At 39.7% G+C, this 17217-nt stretch overlaps 1 protein-coding gene across 1 annotated transcript in view; it reads left to right on the forward strand.

The window, feature by feature from the left end:
- LOC146962000 (clathrin coat assembly protein AP180-like) overlaps positions 1–17217 on the forward strand; it is a 32866-nt gene that overhangs the window by 2226 nt on the left and 13423 nt on the right. Inside the window, exons 3-16 of the mRNA XM_085770240.1 lie at positions 5813–5955; positions 7412–7487; positions 8263–8365; positions 8538–8631; positions 9321–9432; positions 10604–10710; positions 10819–10860; positions 11666–11739; positions 12634–12646; positions 12738–12865; positions 13913–13986; positions 14147–14161; positions 14770–14940; positions 16138–16236. Of these exons, the coding sequence (XP_085626366.1) occupies positions 5813–5955; positions 7412–7487; positions 8263–8365; positions 8538–8631; positions 9321–9432; positions 10604–10710; positions 10819–10860; positions 11666–11739; positions 12634–12646; positions 12738–12865; positions 13913–13986; positions 14147–14161; positions 14770–14940; positions 16138–16236 (1251 nt within the window). The remainder of the gene's footprint in view (positions 1–5812; positions 5956–7411; positions 7488–8262; positions 8366–8537; positions 8632–9320; positions 9433–10603; positions 10711–10818; positions 10861–11665; positions 11740–12633; positions 12647–12737; positions 12866–13912; positions 13987–14146; positions 14162–14769; positions 14941–16137; positions 16237–17217) is intronic.

The raw sequence follows: 17217 nt of genomic DNA on the forward strand, positions 1-17217 counted from the left end.
GCCTGTCAGATCTAGAGTGCAAAAGACACTCAAATGAATGTAGGGTTTTTGTGGTGGCCTGGGAAAACCCTTCACATGGTGGGATTTTGACATTTTCATTTTTTGATATTTCCATAAACTAGACGTTTTCAGCCATTCATAACTGTTTGAATGACTGAGATAGCCCTTTCAGATCAAAAGTTATGGGCATTTTAATCTATTATGACCAAAAAACTGAAAAGTGAGAAAAATGGCTTTAACTAGAACGTTGCTGTTTTAACCCTCTAAAGACGAGTGTTTTACAAAACATTAAACAACTTCTGAACCGTTTATGATAGAGATTAGCTGTAAACTGTATCTGAATCGTGTGATTTTCTGCTTTCCGAGGGTCCTTGAATGGTGCCTGTATGACAAGAAGGGACTGCATAGGGTGCGTGTAATCACGTGGTACGGGAACAGACGCTAACCTAGTGTAGCATCGATGCTAATCCGAACGTAGCATCAATGTTAAACAGAACGTAGCATCGGCGCTAAAACGAACTCATCATCGGCACTTGCACAAGTTTTACGAAACACCAACAGCCGTTTATGATAAAGACGAGCTGTAAAAAAGCATCTGAATCGCGGGATTCTCTGCTTTCCGAGGGTCCTTGAATGTTACCTCAACAACAACAACGGACCTGTCTCCTCTAGCGCTGCTGCTGCAGCTCAGCTGTTCTGTGTCTCAGGTGAAAATGAAACGCTTCACTCGCCACAAAAACATAAAAATAAGTACTTTCCGTTTTGTTTTCTTAAAATATTTATTCACCACGATGTAGTAGAGAGTTCAAAGTACCAGAATCACACAAAATATCAAAATCATGGAAATAGTACTTTTCCACCTATTTTGGCTATTTGCCACAATCGAACGTCCGCGACATCCGACGGGTTTTCCCAGGCCGCCACACCAGGGTTCACTCCCAGCATGCATTGTGGACTTCATTCTACAGGAAGTCAACCACAGGCATCAGAACCAAAGGGAAATGAGATGTTCTCCATAGAGGAAAGTCCTGCAGACAGATATATCCTTTGCATTTTCAAAGTAACCATCTATGGGACAAAGAGACATCCAGGAACAAACCCTTCATTCAGTGGTTTGCTTTGCTTAATGTAAAACAACCTCCACTGAATTTGAATTTCATACTCATTTATTAAGTAATGTCTTTAATGGAGAACACTGGGGGGCGTGTTACAAATATGTGCTTCACACAAGGTCAACTGTAAGTGTACAGTTTGCAATAGGTTGAATTTCATCTGAGGTCGTGGGATAAATGTACTGGGTTTAATGCTCCTACATTGTGTGTATGACTCACTGTATACAGGGGTCTAAACAACACAGCTGGTATCTCCAGCTGACCAGTTGAAATAAAATGAATGGCTGGGCTAGTATGCTTTAACAATGTTGCTTAACATTTAGGTCAAAAATGCTTGATTTTTGCCTGGAAGTACACTGATACCACACTCATCCCAAATTTAAAGGGATATTTCAACATTTTGGCATATCCGCCTATTGCCATAATCCCCATAGTTTCAGGAGTAGGTTCATTACCTTTAATTGTCGGTGCAAACTGTTTTTACAGTAGATTGGTGGGGCAGAGACGCGAACTGCACTGTATTTCCATGTTGCCCTCATCAAACTAAATACAGCGTGGTGAATGTGCAGGTCACAACTTGTCCCCCAGAGTGTGTTGGAGTTGTTGGATTGTGTATTTAGTTAGATGTGGGAAACGTGGAAATATCGTGCAGCTAGCGTCTCTGCCCCGCCGCTCTAAAAACAGCTTGCACTGACAATTAAAGGTAATGAATCTACTCCTAAGACTAGGATTATGGCAATAGGTGAATTTGCCAAAATGTTAAAATATCCCTTTAGGGTTATAGCCTCTGAAACACCAAATTAGCCTAGCCTATCACAAAGACAGACTTATCTCTGTCTGATGGTAACAAAATCTACCTAACTGCGCCTATACAACTCAGTATCCATGCTAAACATGTTTGCCTCATGTTTGCTAGCTGTTTTCCTGTATTTCTGGTCTGATGAGCTAATGTCATATCATAGCTGTAGCCTTATATTTAGCATTAGTGTGACATATTCTGATTGTCTTTGCCATAATTGCCATAATCCCTATGTAGCAGTAGGTTCATGTTGTTTTGAGCTGCTCAGGTAACAAGTTGACCTGCACATTCGCCATGATATGAAATAATGGGGGTCCACTCATAATTCCGACATCCCATTTTTCCAAAAATGAATCATTGTTCCAAAATCTCAATGCATCAATCTCAAAACATTGAGATTTCGGAATAATGGGTAATTTTCAGAACAATGGGATGTCTGAATTATGACATGGCACCGAAATAATCATGTATAGGTTGTGTAACATTACGCGTTCCCGTCTAAAAACGCAAAAGTCTGCTCCGATCTGCTCGCGTCGCGGATCATGTCGGTTTACACAAAGTTTTGCGTCACTGTATGCATGCAGATTTCCCCCCAAAAATGCTCATCTAAACGCAGAATAAGAGTGTTTTCTGTTCAGATAATTTCCGTGTAAACATCGCCTTAGAGTAGTGTCAAGTTGTTTTTAACATTTAAATCGTAAAGTGTAAAGTTTATACGCTAGACTCTATTACAGTAATGCCCTCAAAATGTCAACAGCATTGTGCTAAAAGTTCCACAGCAAAATGTGTTACACTTTATTAAAGATAATTGCATTATACTGCACTAACATTAAAAGTTAGCCTACACTATTGTACACCCTGATCTAATCTAATTTTAGTACACAGATATATTTGTGTATCTATACATGGAGTAGAGGATGAGGAGTGATCTGGACACGGTGTAAATTGGTGTGAAACCACCTCAAAGACTCTGACTAGATACCACTAGTTTATAGCTGACAAGAGTTAGACCATGTAGAATATTCCGGCTATCACAAGAGTGGTTTGTTGTGTAACTTGAAGTCAGAGTTAGTGCAGACAGACACTAACTAGAAAAAGACACAGTCACACACAGACATACACTCGCGCAGTGTGAGGCCTCACAGTTCATTCTTAGATCTCTCCTGTGGGCTGTGGATTACCGTAAGAGTCTTTATTTAGCTCAGCCAATCCTCATTAGACACACACTTACGCATTACTTGACATGAATGTGTGTATGTTTCAGGTAATGATGCCACAACTAGATTAAAGCCTATGATATGGCCCATATGGCAACACATTAAACAGCAGCAAACAGATAGGATGATATATTTCCATACACAGTTATTAGTGTGCATTATGAGCTGAGGGAATAACGCTGTGTTCATGATGCCACTATGAATATTAACTTAGTAGCTATGCTGACATGATAATGTTATATAATCACATTTCAGCCATTGTTGACCGTGTCTGCATGTGTCATTAGAAACAAACGGGCCACGGCTGTAGGAGAGTTTAACCTTCAGCCATTTATTTCACAGGAAAATGAGGCTAAACAAGAGACAGGAAAAAGAGTCCAATCAAAGATAGATAGAGATGAGAAAATGTGCCTTTAGTACAAAAACTCAAATGTGTTGTATATGGCAGACTATTTCATATCTATAGGAGCCATAGTAGGACAACAGATGAATGTTTCTGCAGCCATCATTAAACATAAAAGCAACAGACAGGGCTGTTGCTGTGGGGCTGTTACCATCTGGTCTAACCGTACACATGGATTGCAGTGAAATTAGCTCCATAGACATCAGACAGATCAGTCTATTCACTCTCTTCACTTCAAACCAGATACAAAGAAGACATTGGCAAGATTTTAAATTAATTCGCCGCTTGTCTTGATTTTGATAATTCACACTGATAATGTGTAAATTCCCTTTCATGCGAGGAAGGTGCAGTATTTGTAGCATATTAACGTGACTCAGACTCAACAGCAGTGGTAAAGCAGATAATAGAGGGTGTGAAACAAGGTAGGGAAACAGGTGTGTGTATGTTTACTCACTGTATGGGGGATGGGCAGTGAGACAGACACCACCCAAAGACTAGAACCAGTGATTAGTAATAATCTGTTTACAAACCCCCAACCACCCTAACCTTCACAGCTTGCCACCCTTTTGTGACCTTGAACAGCCCTGACTCTCATATCTCTTCATTTCATTATAACTGACCCTCATTAGACTCCCTACTGTTCTCCTGAGTGTCTTCTCTCTCTCTTTCCTTCCTGCCATCTCTTGTTCATCACGTAGCTGCTCTAGAGCCTACAGATTGGCATCTACCTAGACCAAGGCCTGCTCAATACGACGGCCTTCCTCTCCTTCCATTATCAGAGGTGCCTGCCAATATTTGCTGCATTACTTTCTGGCACTCTGTTCCAAACGCACTCAGTCCTGTCCTTGCTGTATTAGCCATCAATGTTAGGCTCAGATATGAATTTGTTATTTTCTTCATATTTCCCACCACAGTGCCCACATCAAATGTAATATGCCTTTGTATACATTTACATCAGCTGGGACCGAGAGTATTGTATGTGATGTCGCTGGCAAACACCCAGCAATACTCGATTTAAAAAATGCCAGCTATCTTTTGTCAAAGCATTATTTTTCTTGGCTTGGTCAAATCCTCTTGCTCGTGCTTCACATTGGGATTTCTGTTTCTGTGGCCATCTGTCTGTCTGCCTCTTTCTCTCTCTGGGGAAATAGCACCAATAGAAACTCCAACGTCACAAACAGGGATGATAAAATGTTAGATATGTTACTATTTTCATTGGAAATAAGACAAAAATCATTGTTGATGTAAAGCTGCAATCGTGCATGCATGTGGTAATCAGGATTTGTTTTACTAAGCCTATATTTTGAGCACTGTTACCTAGTGACAGTGTTACACTTCACAAATGATTTGTAAAATCTTTTGTTGCAAAGTGCAGCTTGAGTGTCGCAGATTTAGTGAAATGGTGGTGAAATGCTATACATACACTATACTATACTGTACATTAGAGAGAAAATTTGATAAAAGTCGGTTTTCAGTAATAGTTGTAAGTTAACAGGAATTAAATTTTTTCAGTTCTAATGTTATGTCAATTTATATAAAAATATGTATTTGTCTATCGTCCATCTAGAACGTGTATAGCCTAATGTTCTCAACTGGTAAAACTGGGCGTTATAATTTTCCCCGAGTAGCAGAACGTTTGAAACAAATACATTTTTTAATACTTTAGCTGAGGAAATATTGAATGCATACGTGGCAAAGGAGCAAAAGAGACTGTGCCTGAAATAGACTGAGAAATGATGTGTCACACTTTGTGTCACACTTAAATCTCTGGGCAATTCCTCAATACAGATGTGATTCAGTGTTTGATAGGAGCTCAGCCTGTTTATCAGTGTAATTAATGTTGGAGCAATAAGACATAGTGGGAGTTAGCTATACATATTAACATCCCACCACAGCTGCACAGCCTGTCTTTGACTCCTTACAACCGTCTGGACACTTGTGAACTGGCAGCCAGGGGAGGGGAGATGACAAAGCATTATTCTCTCTCTCTGCATTGTCAGCGTGTGTGTGTGTGTGTGTGTGTGTGGGGGCTTTTACACTAAGTTCATTTTGTATTCTTTCTTCCTGCTTTCATATTTCATGGGTGTCTTGAGCAGCTCTGAACATCCAGCTTTCTCACTTGATCCAAGTTAAATCAATGCATTTAAATGATCTATGTGTTTATCTAAGGAGCCAAACCGTGCCTTAGTTTCCTCTTACATACCAGATTTGGATTAAATGTGCTGAGTTATATCTCAAGGGACAGTTGTATCTAACCATTGTGTGACTGTGCTTTTTGCAGACCTGGTGTCAGCCACCAATACCACCAACGTGAACATCCCTCAGATGGCTGACACACTGTTTGAGCGAGCCACCAATGCCAGCTGGGTGGTCGTGTTCAAGGCCCTCGTCACCAGCCATCACATGTGTGTCCACGGCAATGAGGTGAGCCAGCATGATGCAGAGCAATGTAGTTCAAGCATGACTCTGGTCCTCTTCTGTTCAGCAATATTAGATACATGTTAAAGCTACATGGAGTGGATTTGGTAAATTGTCAAAGTGTTGGTAATTAGTACTCTGGAGAGCTGGGATTGGTCCTCTGTGAGTGGTTAAGGTTGTGAGTGGTGATAGAGAGGACAGACAGATGAATAGATGGTGTGACCACAGTTCCTCAAAGAAATGAAATGAGTCCTGTGGGTCCAGTGAGTGAGCAGCCATCCATGGAAAAGCTGATATATGAGGGAATGAATGTTAAACAATTCCCAGCTACAGGTGTGTAACAACCCAAAATGTAATAACGGCCAATAACGTTAATCATTTTGGCCATTTTAAATGTTATAAAGCCAATAATGTAATAAAACATTTGAGTCAATAACGCAATAACTTTTTGCCAATAAAGTTATTACATTATTGGCTGTTTATTACGTTATTGGCCTAGTATTAAAAAAACCTTTGAAAATGTAATAACTGGTGCCAGTAGTGTAATAATACATAAATATGACTGCAGTACATTTGTAAATGAGAGAAAGCTACTTTTCATTTGAGAATTAACTGTTTTAATTTTATTTTTACTGTTCATATTCTATGTTGTATATTGTATATTGCAGTTCAGATTTTTGTATTGCAAATAAAGCATAATCGTGCCAATCCAGTTCACTACAGTTTTAGATGACGACTGAATTGTTTTAAGAATTTTCGTAAATTAAAAAATGTTTTTCCAGGAAAAAATATGGTGAATTCAATATGACAGCTCAGCATCCTCAAAGAGACACTGATTGTCATGGTATATATATATACATGGTACACATGAGAAACTGTCTGTTTATACAATATCTATTTGGCCAAAACCTAATGAAGGAGAGAGAGCTGCAAGATTGTACATATCTTAGATGAATAAATATGATGATGATGTCACCCACTATACCTTTTTTGAATAGCAAACTGCACTACAGTTGCAAAAAAGCCTATTATTTCCAAGAACTGCAGTCATATGTATGTATTATTACATTGTCAGCACCAGTTATTACATTTTCAAAGGTTTTTTTTAATACTAGGCCAGTAACATAATAACCAGCCAATAATGTAATAACTTATTACATTAGTACAGTATGTAATAACTTGCATTATTGACAGAAAGTTGTTACGTTTTTGTCTCAAAAGTGTTATTACATTATTGGCAAATTGCAATAATGTCTAATAATAATGATGTAGTAATTATTACATTATTGGCTTTATTACGTTTAAAATGGCCAACATGATGATGTGATTGGCAGCTATTATGTTTTGGGTTGCTACAAGGTGTACAAGTCTTTATTTTGTTGTTGTGCTGAACTTGATTTCTTCGCTTCGCTGCTTTTGACAAGTACCAGACTATTTACTGTGTTTCCCGTCTCTTTCTCAGAGGTTCATTCAGTACTTGGCTTCCAGAACCTCGCTGTTCAACCTCAGCAACTTTATTGACAAAACCGGCTCTCATGGTAAGTCTGATCATCTGGTGTGTCATCTAATGTGTGTAATGTATGTGGATAGATCATCTGTTTCCCAGATGAAAAAAGTGGCACATTACTCAGCGTTGTCATTATATGGAAGGAAATGCAAAAAGAAACAGGAAGAGATACTGTACCTACAAAGAGAGCCATCTGGCAAATGGAGGGAATGATACAAATTACAGGAAGGACACACATGTAATTGTGCACACAGCCATGCACACACTATATGCACATTCACTGTAAACAGATGCTGGTATCTCTCTCTCTAATGTTAAATGTCACATACCATATATAACATATTACTATTATTAATACAGAAGTAGCAAATACAGGAAAATATATAAATGATTAAAGTTTTTCTGAGAGATTTTAAAATGTAGGATAAATGTAAATGTAAATCTCATATGTCAGATTTGGGTCCATATTGGTGCATTTCTACCTGGTTTTATGCAAATAGTTATTAATAGATTTTTCTGAAAATGAAATGCAAATTTTTTGAGGGAATGAATATCCATGAACTGAATTAAGTCCTGGTTTTCCACAAGTTGTTGTTTGTGTAAGAAGACTCAGTTCACTGCAGTTTAGACCTCAACAAGGTTCTCACAGGCAAATTATGAAATATTTCATGGTGATCAGTGTCAAAATGGAGCTTCTAGAAGTGTCTTGACTATGATATAACAATAAGTTTAGTAAATGTCATTAATAATCAGCTCAGAAACCAACGTGTTGTTGAACGTACTAATATAAATGTGCCTGTGTGTAGGCTATGACATGTCGACATTCATCAGACGGTATGGACGATACCTGAACGAGAAAGCCTTCGCCTACCGCCAGATGGCTTTTGACTTCACCAGAGTGAAGAAGGGGTACGTTAACATGCTGAAAGGCTTCATGGGCTTATCACTGAGCAGTCCTCATTTACTCATTCATCCTCATTGGTCAAGGGCACTTTTCCACTCATTGTCCCTTATCTTGTCCTATGGCTGTTCTTCTCCCTGTGAAGCATCTGATCCTCTGTCTGTCTGTCTGTCCCCTTAGTGCTGAGGGTGTGATGAGGACCATGACCACTGAGAAGCTGTTGAAAGGCATGCCTGTCCTGCAGACTCAGATCGACACACTCCTGGAGTTCGACGTGAGTCCGACTCATATTCTACTTAGTTAAAGGGATAGTTCACCCTCATGTCGACTAAGAGCTGTGAGAATTTTCAGAGTCCTCTGTTCCTTCTCTGAGTTACTGGGGGGTCCGTGCAGCAGTATTTGTCCATATAATGGTTGTGAATGGATACCAACTTTCTTCATCCAAAAAGACACACCAAAAAACATGCAAATACCTCCATAGTGCTCGTCTGTAATGTCCCTCTTGTATTGAAGCCCGACATGAGAAATTGTTCCGCCGGTCAGTGCAAATCTTGCGTGATTTGCACTGACACAGGAAGAGCAGTGAACCGAGACACTGGGAGCTTCTGCTACAAACAAGCTTAGAATATAGACTTGTTTAATTCTTTTCGGAACAATTCCTCATGTCGGGGCTTCAATAGGGGCATTACAGACGAGCAGTATGGAGGTATTTGGATGTTTTTTGGTGTGTCTTTTTGGACGAAGAAAGTTGGTATCCATTCACAACCGTTATATGGACAAATACTGCTGTGTGGACCCCCCGTAACTCAGAGAAGGGATGGAGGACTCTGAAAATTCTTACAGCTCTTAGTTGACATGAGGGTGAGTAGATAATGAGTGAAATTTGAATTTTGGGTGAACTATCCCTTTAACTTTATTCAGTGGTTTGAAAGCTCTTCTCATCTCTGTCATGTTTTCTACCAGGTTCATCCCAAGGAGCTGAACAATGGGATCATCAACGCAGCGTTCTTGCTTCTCTTCAAGGACTTGGTCAAACTCTTTGCGTCCTACAATGATGGGATTATCAACCTATTAGGTCAGTAGTTGTGTGTACCTGCTGGTGTTGCTTTCGTCATGAAAATGATGACTAAATGTCGTCGTCAACAAACCTTCATCACGTGACATGGTCACATGGTGGTCATGTGACGATAACTATAACTAAATCTATAAGTGGAGCGGTCCGTTTATTAGACCAAATGACCAGCTTACCTGTGTATACTGTGTACGTGTGTCTCTGTTAAAGTTTAGCGTTACTTTCGATTTTTACAATCAGGACTCATGTAACCATGACGTCATGAGCGTCTTTTACCAGTTAGTCGTCATAGAAACATGACACTCTGCCAGTGGTATGGCCTTTGGAGTGAAAACAAATGTGTGTATGAGCTGAAAAATGAAACGTATCACTGTATACAGTAGTATGTGAAAACACACACCCAGGCTGCAATTAGACAGTTTTCAAATCAATTATTTATTCCTAGATTTATATTTGTTGTTTTTCAGTCAGTCAGACAATAAAAGAAAGTTAAATATCTTTTCTTCTTTGTTATCCCTCTGGGGGGAAATTGAGCCCAAGCCAAATTTCAATAAAGTATCTATCTATCTATCTATCTATCTATCTATCTATCTATCTATCTATCTATCTATCTATCTATCTATCTATCTATCTATCTATCTATCTATCTATCTATCTATCTATCTATCTATCCATCTATCTATCTATCTATCTATCCATCTATCCATCTATCCATCTATCCATCTAACTATCTATCTATCTATCTATCTATCTATCTATCTATCTATCTATCTATCTATCTATTGCTGTAGCCTATTCATTCATGTTTTACAAAGGGTTTAACCTGAACCAGGCCTTACAACAATACAGTAATACAGTAATCACATCACATCCATGCTATAATACTGTAATAAGATAACCATGTTTGTTGGTTTTGTCTATACTATACTAGGTAATATTCACTATATTATTCACTGTATTTGTATTCAGTATATTTTATCCTATTCTAAAGCCTGATGGGTTATTCTGACTAAAATAAGACTAAAATGCTCAGACTCGGCTGAAACTTGACTGAAACTAATACAAACTAAAATGACAGTTTGACACAAAGACTAGACTAAAACTAAAATGAAACCAGACCATCTAGTACCTACACAGTGTATCTGAACATTCAAGCCTTGTGTTCCACACACAGAGAAGTACTTCAAGATGAAGAAGAGCGACTGTAAGGAGGCCCTGGAGATCTACAAGAGGTTCCTGACCAGGGTGACAAAGATTGGAGAATTCATGAAGCTGGCTGAGGTAGGAGAAGTTGAACCCTTACACATTACTGTAATAATGATGTGTTGTATTTGTCACCACAAAGCAGTGCAGTGATGTGTGATTTTTGAACTGTTTTCCATTCAACAGACAGTTGGAGTCGACAAAAATGACATTCCTGACATCAACTATGTAAGTAAACACACCAAAATAAACACTTATAATTCAACGAATCATGTCTAACGCAACTGTATATATATATTTTTTTATAATTCAACGAATCATGTCCAATCCTCCTGCAATTATGTAAATGTACTTATTTTGTTATCTATCGGTCCTCTGTCTTTATGGACTTTTTATGTTAATTGTTGTATTGTTTGGGGACTACGGATGTAATTTAGCAGCAGTGCTAAATCCAGTGTAGTTACAGTGAGTACTCATGTACTCACTGTCCATTAATATGCTCTGTCCCGACTACATAAATAAATAAATAAACTTCTAAATAAGGCACTAGAAGGACAGGGACCAAGATTGTGATGCACATGAATATAACGCATTCTTCTCTCTCACACACAAACACACACACACACACACACACATACATGTAGAAGTACCCACGTCTCACTCACCAACATCTTCCCAAACCAGTGTCTCCACCCGGGTGTGGTGGTGGATCTAGCAGACTCAGACGACGAGGATTGTCCTTTTAGACCTCGGGAGAATTCGGTAACCACAGAAACGCAGGGTGTCCTGGCTGAGTGCCTGTTTGAAGGATGGAGTGTCAGCATGTCAATCCAAATGTAGTTTGTCAAACATACAAAACACCACCACGTGTGGCTGTTTTCCTTCATGCATGTGGGTATTGCAGTGAGATTTTCCAAAGCCCTTCTCACTCTCAAGACTCTCACATCATCTGAGAGTGAGAGGGGAGGTGTGGAAAAGAGAAAGTATTGATTACTCCAGGTTTTGATTTTTGATTGATTGATTTTTTTGTTAGGCTCCCAGCAGTATCCTGGAGTCACTGGAGACACACATGAACGGTCTTGAGGATGTAAAGGGAGGAAAGAAGGGGTAAGAAAGCGTTTTGAATTTCAGTTGAAGTGTTTCTTACTTTCTTGTAGACAGAAGAATTCAGATCACATAACAGCAAAAGTAAATGAGGCTGACTCTGGGGAAATTCCAGCTTTGTTTTTTTCAATGAGCAGTGTCACTATAGATCCGATCTAACCAGGAGAAGTGTTGAAAACAGGCCTAATACAGCTGCTACATTTCTATCATTTCCGTTAACCCTTCCTCTCTTTTATCCCCTTTATGTTCATTTTGGAATCACCAGTGAAGGGTGAGCATACTGTACACTCAATGTTTTGTTTGGCGCTTACTAACTTCCTCTAGAGGAGAAGTGTGCAGATGTATTTACTAGCATTTCCCCTCCGAGGTGAACCTGCACATTATTCACATGTGAATCCCAGTGTGAAGGTGATTGATCTCCATGTGAATAGAGGTATTCTGCTCATTGTGCACAACAGCTACCACAGCTATACAGTAGCTTCACCTGTGGGAATGTGTGTATTGGTGTCATCACTCTGCAGGAAACACATGTGTTGACAAACGGGAAGTCACCACATGTGGATGGACAAATCCTGACAGGCAATGTGAATCAGTATATGAAGGGTTTTGTTCCAAAGTTAAGATGATCAGAAGCACAAAGTGAAACTATATGTAGTATATTTCTTTCTTTTCATATTGTGTATGCATTGGACAAACATTACTGTATATTACTTTGGAAATAAACTCTTCATATGATCACATGTGATAGAATCTGTCTTTCATATATGTTTGATTTCTTGAGTTTAGATTTTTAGACAGAAGATTAGATCCATTAAGTAGTTCTAAGTCTTTATTATACAGATTGCTCCTTTTCAAGCAAAAGCCCTTACGACTCTTTCTCCTCTTTCACCCTTTCAGGTCTCCAACAAAGGTAAGATGGACAAGAGATCTAGTTTTTATTCTTACTAAGTTGGTTCAGTTTGGCACACGTCTTAAACGGGGCTTCCCTGTCTGTCTTCCAGGGGTCTCCAACAAACAATGTGTCTCCGACATCAACTCCGGCCAAATCTTCAAACGCTGTTCCCACACTGCAGCCTCCACCCGGGGAGGCTGCTGCTGCCGCTCCAGCTGCTCCTGAGCCAGCCGAAGAGTGAGGAACTGTTTCTCTTTCTTTCTTTCTTTCTTTCTTTGGCATTTGACAGTAATTGCTTTTTTTCATTTTGTAGCAGTCAATAATATATTGTGTTTATTTATGGTCAGTCAATACACTTTCATCCAGACTGAAATATCTCAATACAGCTATTGAAGTGATGGTGAAGCTGCCATTTTACAGACTTCAGTGATCCCTTGACTATCTCTAAAGTGCCATAAGGTTGAATCTTTTTGGTTTCAACTGAAATATGTTGACATGTAACAATAATTTTCAATTCAATTCAATTTCAATGTTATTTTATTTAAAAGAGACTGTATACAGTTCAAACATAAATGTCTGATGCACTATACCAGATTATAGCTTTAAAGTCCCCGTCCCGCGACCCTTTTTGGTCATTTTAAAACCAGCTCATTAGCAATGCACCTCTGGAGGGGGGGCGGAGACTGCGCTGCTCTGCACCCGCCCAGCCACCTCCTCGCACCCCACCCCCCGCTCGCTGACAGCTGGACATTGTACAATTACAGATTACAGCGCGTTTAGCGTAGAACTCCATATAGGGATTCGATCCCAGACTGGAGCATAGTCCTTGCTCACGGTGCAAGCTGCTCTACCAGGTGAGCTATACCTGTTATACCCTTTCACTTCTGAGCCAGATGCAGAGCGGGGCGGGAGCTTGTAGCACTAGTGCCCTCCCCTGGAGCTGTGACACGTCAGCTCCAGTCTCCCTGAAACTGGCATTGGTTCACAGCAATTTGAAGGCAGAAAAACTCAGAAATGCAATTTTGCACTTCCTTTTCTGCTGATATGTGCTCTAACACAAGAAAAATGCCACAGGAACATGTGAAAAGCACGAAAAACACGATTTTCATGGGAGGGGGTCTTTAAGCTAATTTGCATCTGTAGGAAATTTGCAACAGATCCTCCTAATGTTTTCCCTCACACCCTCATCAAGACCCAAACGGATAGATCAGACCAACAGAGTAAAAGTACTACCTGAGTATGAATTGAATGTTCTCTCTGTCTGTCTCTCTCTCTCTCCTCCAGTTCCTTGTTGGATCTGGATCCCCTGTCCTCCTCAGGTCCCTCAGCACCATCAGCTGCCCCCACATCTTGGGGAGGTAAGTCTTCCTCCTCTGTGTAAAACCAGCTGCTGCAGCATTCATTCATTATTTACAGACACACATATTGATCCAATATTGACTCTTGGACTACAACAAATACATGGAGCTGAATAAATAATATGTATTTCCCCTGCCATCTTCTTGTCTGCTTCCTCAGACCTTCTTGGATCGGGTGAGTGTTACTCTATTCATCCCTTCACCCCCAGCCTCTAGTCTAGACTAGTGTAGCCTTAAATCACCCTCTGGGGTCCCACCCTCACTGTAACTGATTTCCATTTTCTACAGACTCTAACCTGTAATTGAGGTGGTCTAGAAACAAGATACATGTCTTATTCCCAACTGAGCTTAGATAGACCTTAATGTACCAGTGTCACATGGTTACCTCCCTGTTTGTCTCCTCAAGCTGTTCTCTTTAGGCTGAGTAGTCTCTTTGTTTCTCTCTACCTTCCCTCTCTTCCCTCCCTCCACACACTCCATTGTCTGTTTTTGGTTTTCAATGGGGGCTATTTTGGTTGATTGTTTTTTATTTGTTGATTATGACCGGATGGTGTTGGATAATTTTGCAACTTTGATTTGGTTAAAATTTGGATTTTGCTTTCGTTGGTCGATGTCAAATGATCTTAATTGGGTTTCATTTAAATTGCACTTTTATTTTGGCTTTTGTTCACTGTTTTTTTGAACGGTGATTGAATTGGTTATTATTATTATTTATTGCTTTGGGGGTGGGGATTATTTTGGTGCCTTATTTGGGGATTTCAAACGCCCCGTGGGTGCTCGCAGAAATGGGCGATTCCTTGCTTTCTGAACCCACCCTCACGGCAGAGCCCACCCCCTCCTCTGCAGCAGCAACGCCCACTCCTGCAGCGGCAGAAGCCGGAGTCTCTCTAGCTCCTCCCACTAGCACAGCAGCCGCCACCTCCCCTGGCGCCGCCAATATGGATCTGTTGGGAGGTCAGTGAGCTTCCAGAAAATTCTCTACGAAAGAATCACTCTGGGAAGCTCAAGCCTAAAACCATCGCACAATACGAGACACAGACATGCATGTCCACACAACAACAGCATAAAGACAGAGCTTTGCTGGTTTAAATTGTCTCTATCCTGCAGGCAAAGTTGCATCATCAGAAAACAAATCTTATCAATGCATCATTTACAGCTGTCAAATTTATGGAGCTCCAAAATATTCAATATGTGAACAAATAACTCATTATGAAATGAATAAATTATATAAAAGAAAGACATTAAGAAATGAAACTTAACTTCAATTAAAGAAAGAAAGAATAAAAGAAATTCAATATTCAGTGTTTCCAGCCAGACTATTTGCACAACTCTACTGTCTTTACTATCCCTTTTAAACAAAGGGATAATACTTCCTGATGAATAAATAAATAAAGTAATAAGAAAAGTGTCTATAATAGAAAACATTTGACTTAGGTTATTATGTTGACATTTTATTTCATCATCAATTATTTATTTAATATTGACAACCTTGGAACTCCATACGAAATGCTTTAGCTACTGCAGGATGATGATACACTGAAACACTAATTTTCTCTCCTCAAAATATAGGCCTACACACAGACACACACACACACACACACACACACACACACACACACACACACACAAACAGCATTACTCTACAAATACTCGACATAATCACAGGCATTTCTATAATGTGTAATTCTGCACAGCCTTGCACCATGTCCAGCCTGCATATAAACACACTGCTGCACTCATTCTCCACATGCGACTTGTTTGATAGGCAGACATGCTTTTCTTTGACCTCAGTGAAAAGCAATTCTATCAAACCCTGTCACATGGCTACAGCTACAGATGGCAGCTGTAACACCTGTAGATTTCAGGCTTATTCTCTGTGCAGTAGATGAATCCTTGCTGTAGTGCCTCCTGTCTGCATTCCCATTTGTCTGCTCACCTGTCAGTCATTAATGTCACATATGAATGCTGAATGCTACAGTTTTCAATGATGATTACTTGCTGCTGTCTTATTAACTGCTTCTTTTCCCGATGCACTCTTTTCCTCCTCCTGTTTTTGACTCCTTATTCTCTGCTCTCATCTCTGTTTCTTTTATCTGCCTCTGTCTCTCTGGGTGTTTCTGTCCTCCACTGGGGTTTGTGTGTGAACCTCAGATGCCTTTGCAACACCTGCTCCTGCCACTGAGGCCTCTGCAGCAGCAGCTGAAGGTGGAGCTGCCGCTACGCCTGCCCCAGCCGCCTCTGCTGGAGCCGGTGGGTGACTGAGAGCCTGTGTGTGTGTGTGTGTGTGTGTGCTGGTATATTAACAAAGTATGTGTGAAACTGCATGTATTTACACTGCAATACCCGTGAACCTATACTTTTTTTTGTCTGAGATACACTCCACATTCTATCAGCGTGACATCATGTAGTGTATGAAGCTATCCAATACATATTTAATACTCTTCCTTAATTCTCTACTTTTAAAGCTACTCAGTCTTAAACAATAAAAACACAACTGGAGATGAAGATTTCATCTCATTGAATGTTAGTTTAACTGTCTAGCTAGCAACAGCAGTTACTCTTACTAAAAAAACTAATGATTTTTGGCTAGAAATGAACCATATCTAAACTAGATTAACTGTATATCTCCATATTTTGCTTCTCCAACAGAGTATGTAACTCTACTTTTGTCATCTGCCAACATGTTTCTATACATTAAGAAAACACCATGAAAAAGCACAGGTGCTAATAATATTAATGATGGATGAATTCTATTACACTTAATGCTGATTCAGTGTCACACTGTCATCACTCACCAGGACAGTTCAATATACAGTAAGTGAGGGGTGTTCTGCTTACACAGTGGTGCAGGTTTAAGTCCGACCTGTCTCCTTTTGTTCCACAACATCTTCACTCTCTCCTTCACTCTCCTCTCTCTCTATCTCAGTGAGTGTACCTATGAGAATTAAGGCAAAAAATAACATCTAAATAATGAATAAGTAGGCTACTTGTTATACAATAGGCTAACTATAACGTCAAACATCAGGCAACAACATTAGGCAACAGGTCCAAGGCTGGAGCCACAGTGTGCTACTAACTACACACCACTACCTTCTCCTTACTGTTCAGATATCAGAACTTCAGCTCATCTAACTAGTAAATAAGTGTATTTTTCAAAATGCAGAGTATTATTCTTTAGTAAAAATGCAGAATGTCTTTGGGCAATGGATCTTTGTGCTCTTTTTCCACCAC

The sequence above is a fragment of the Trachurus japonicus genome, chromosome 24 (assembly GCF_045865225.1).
Source record: "Trachurus japonicus isolate A0001 chromosome 24, Traja_1.0".
Taxonomy (NCBI): domain Eukaryota; kingdom Metazoa; phylum Chordata; class Actinopteri; order Carangiformes; family Carangidae; genus Trachurus; species Trachurus japonicus.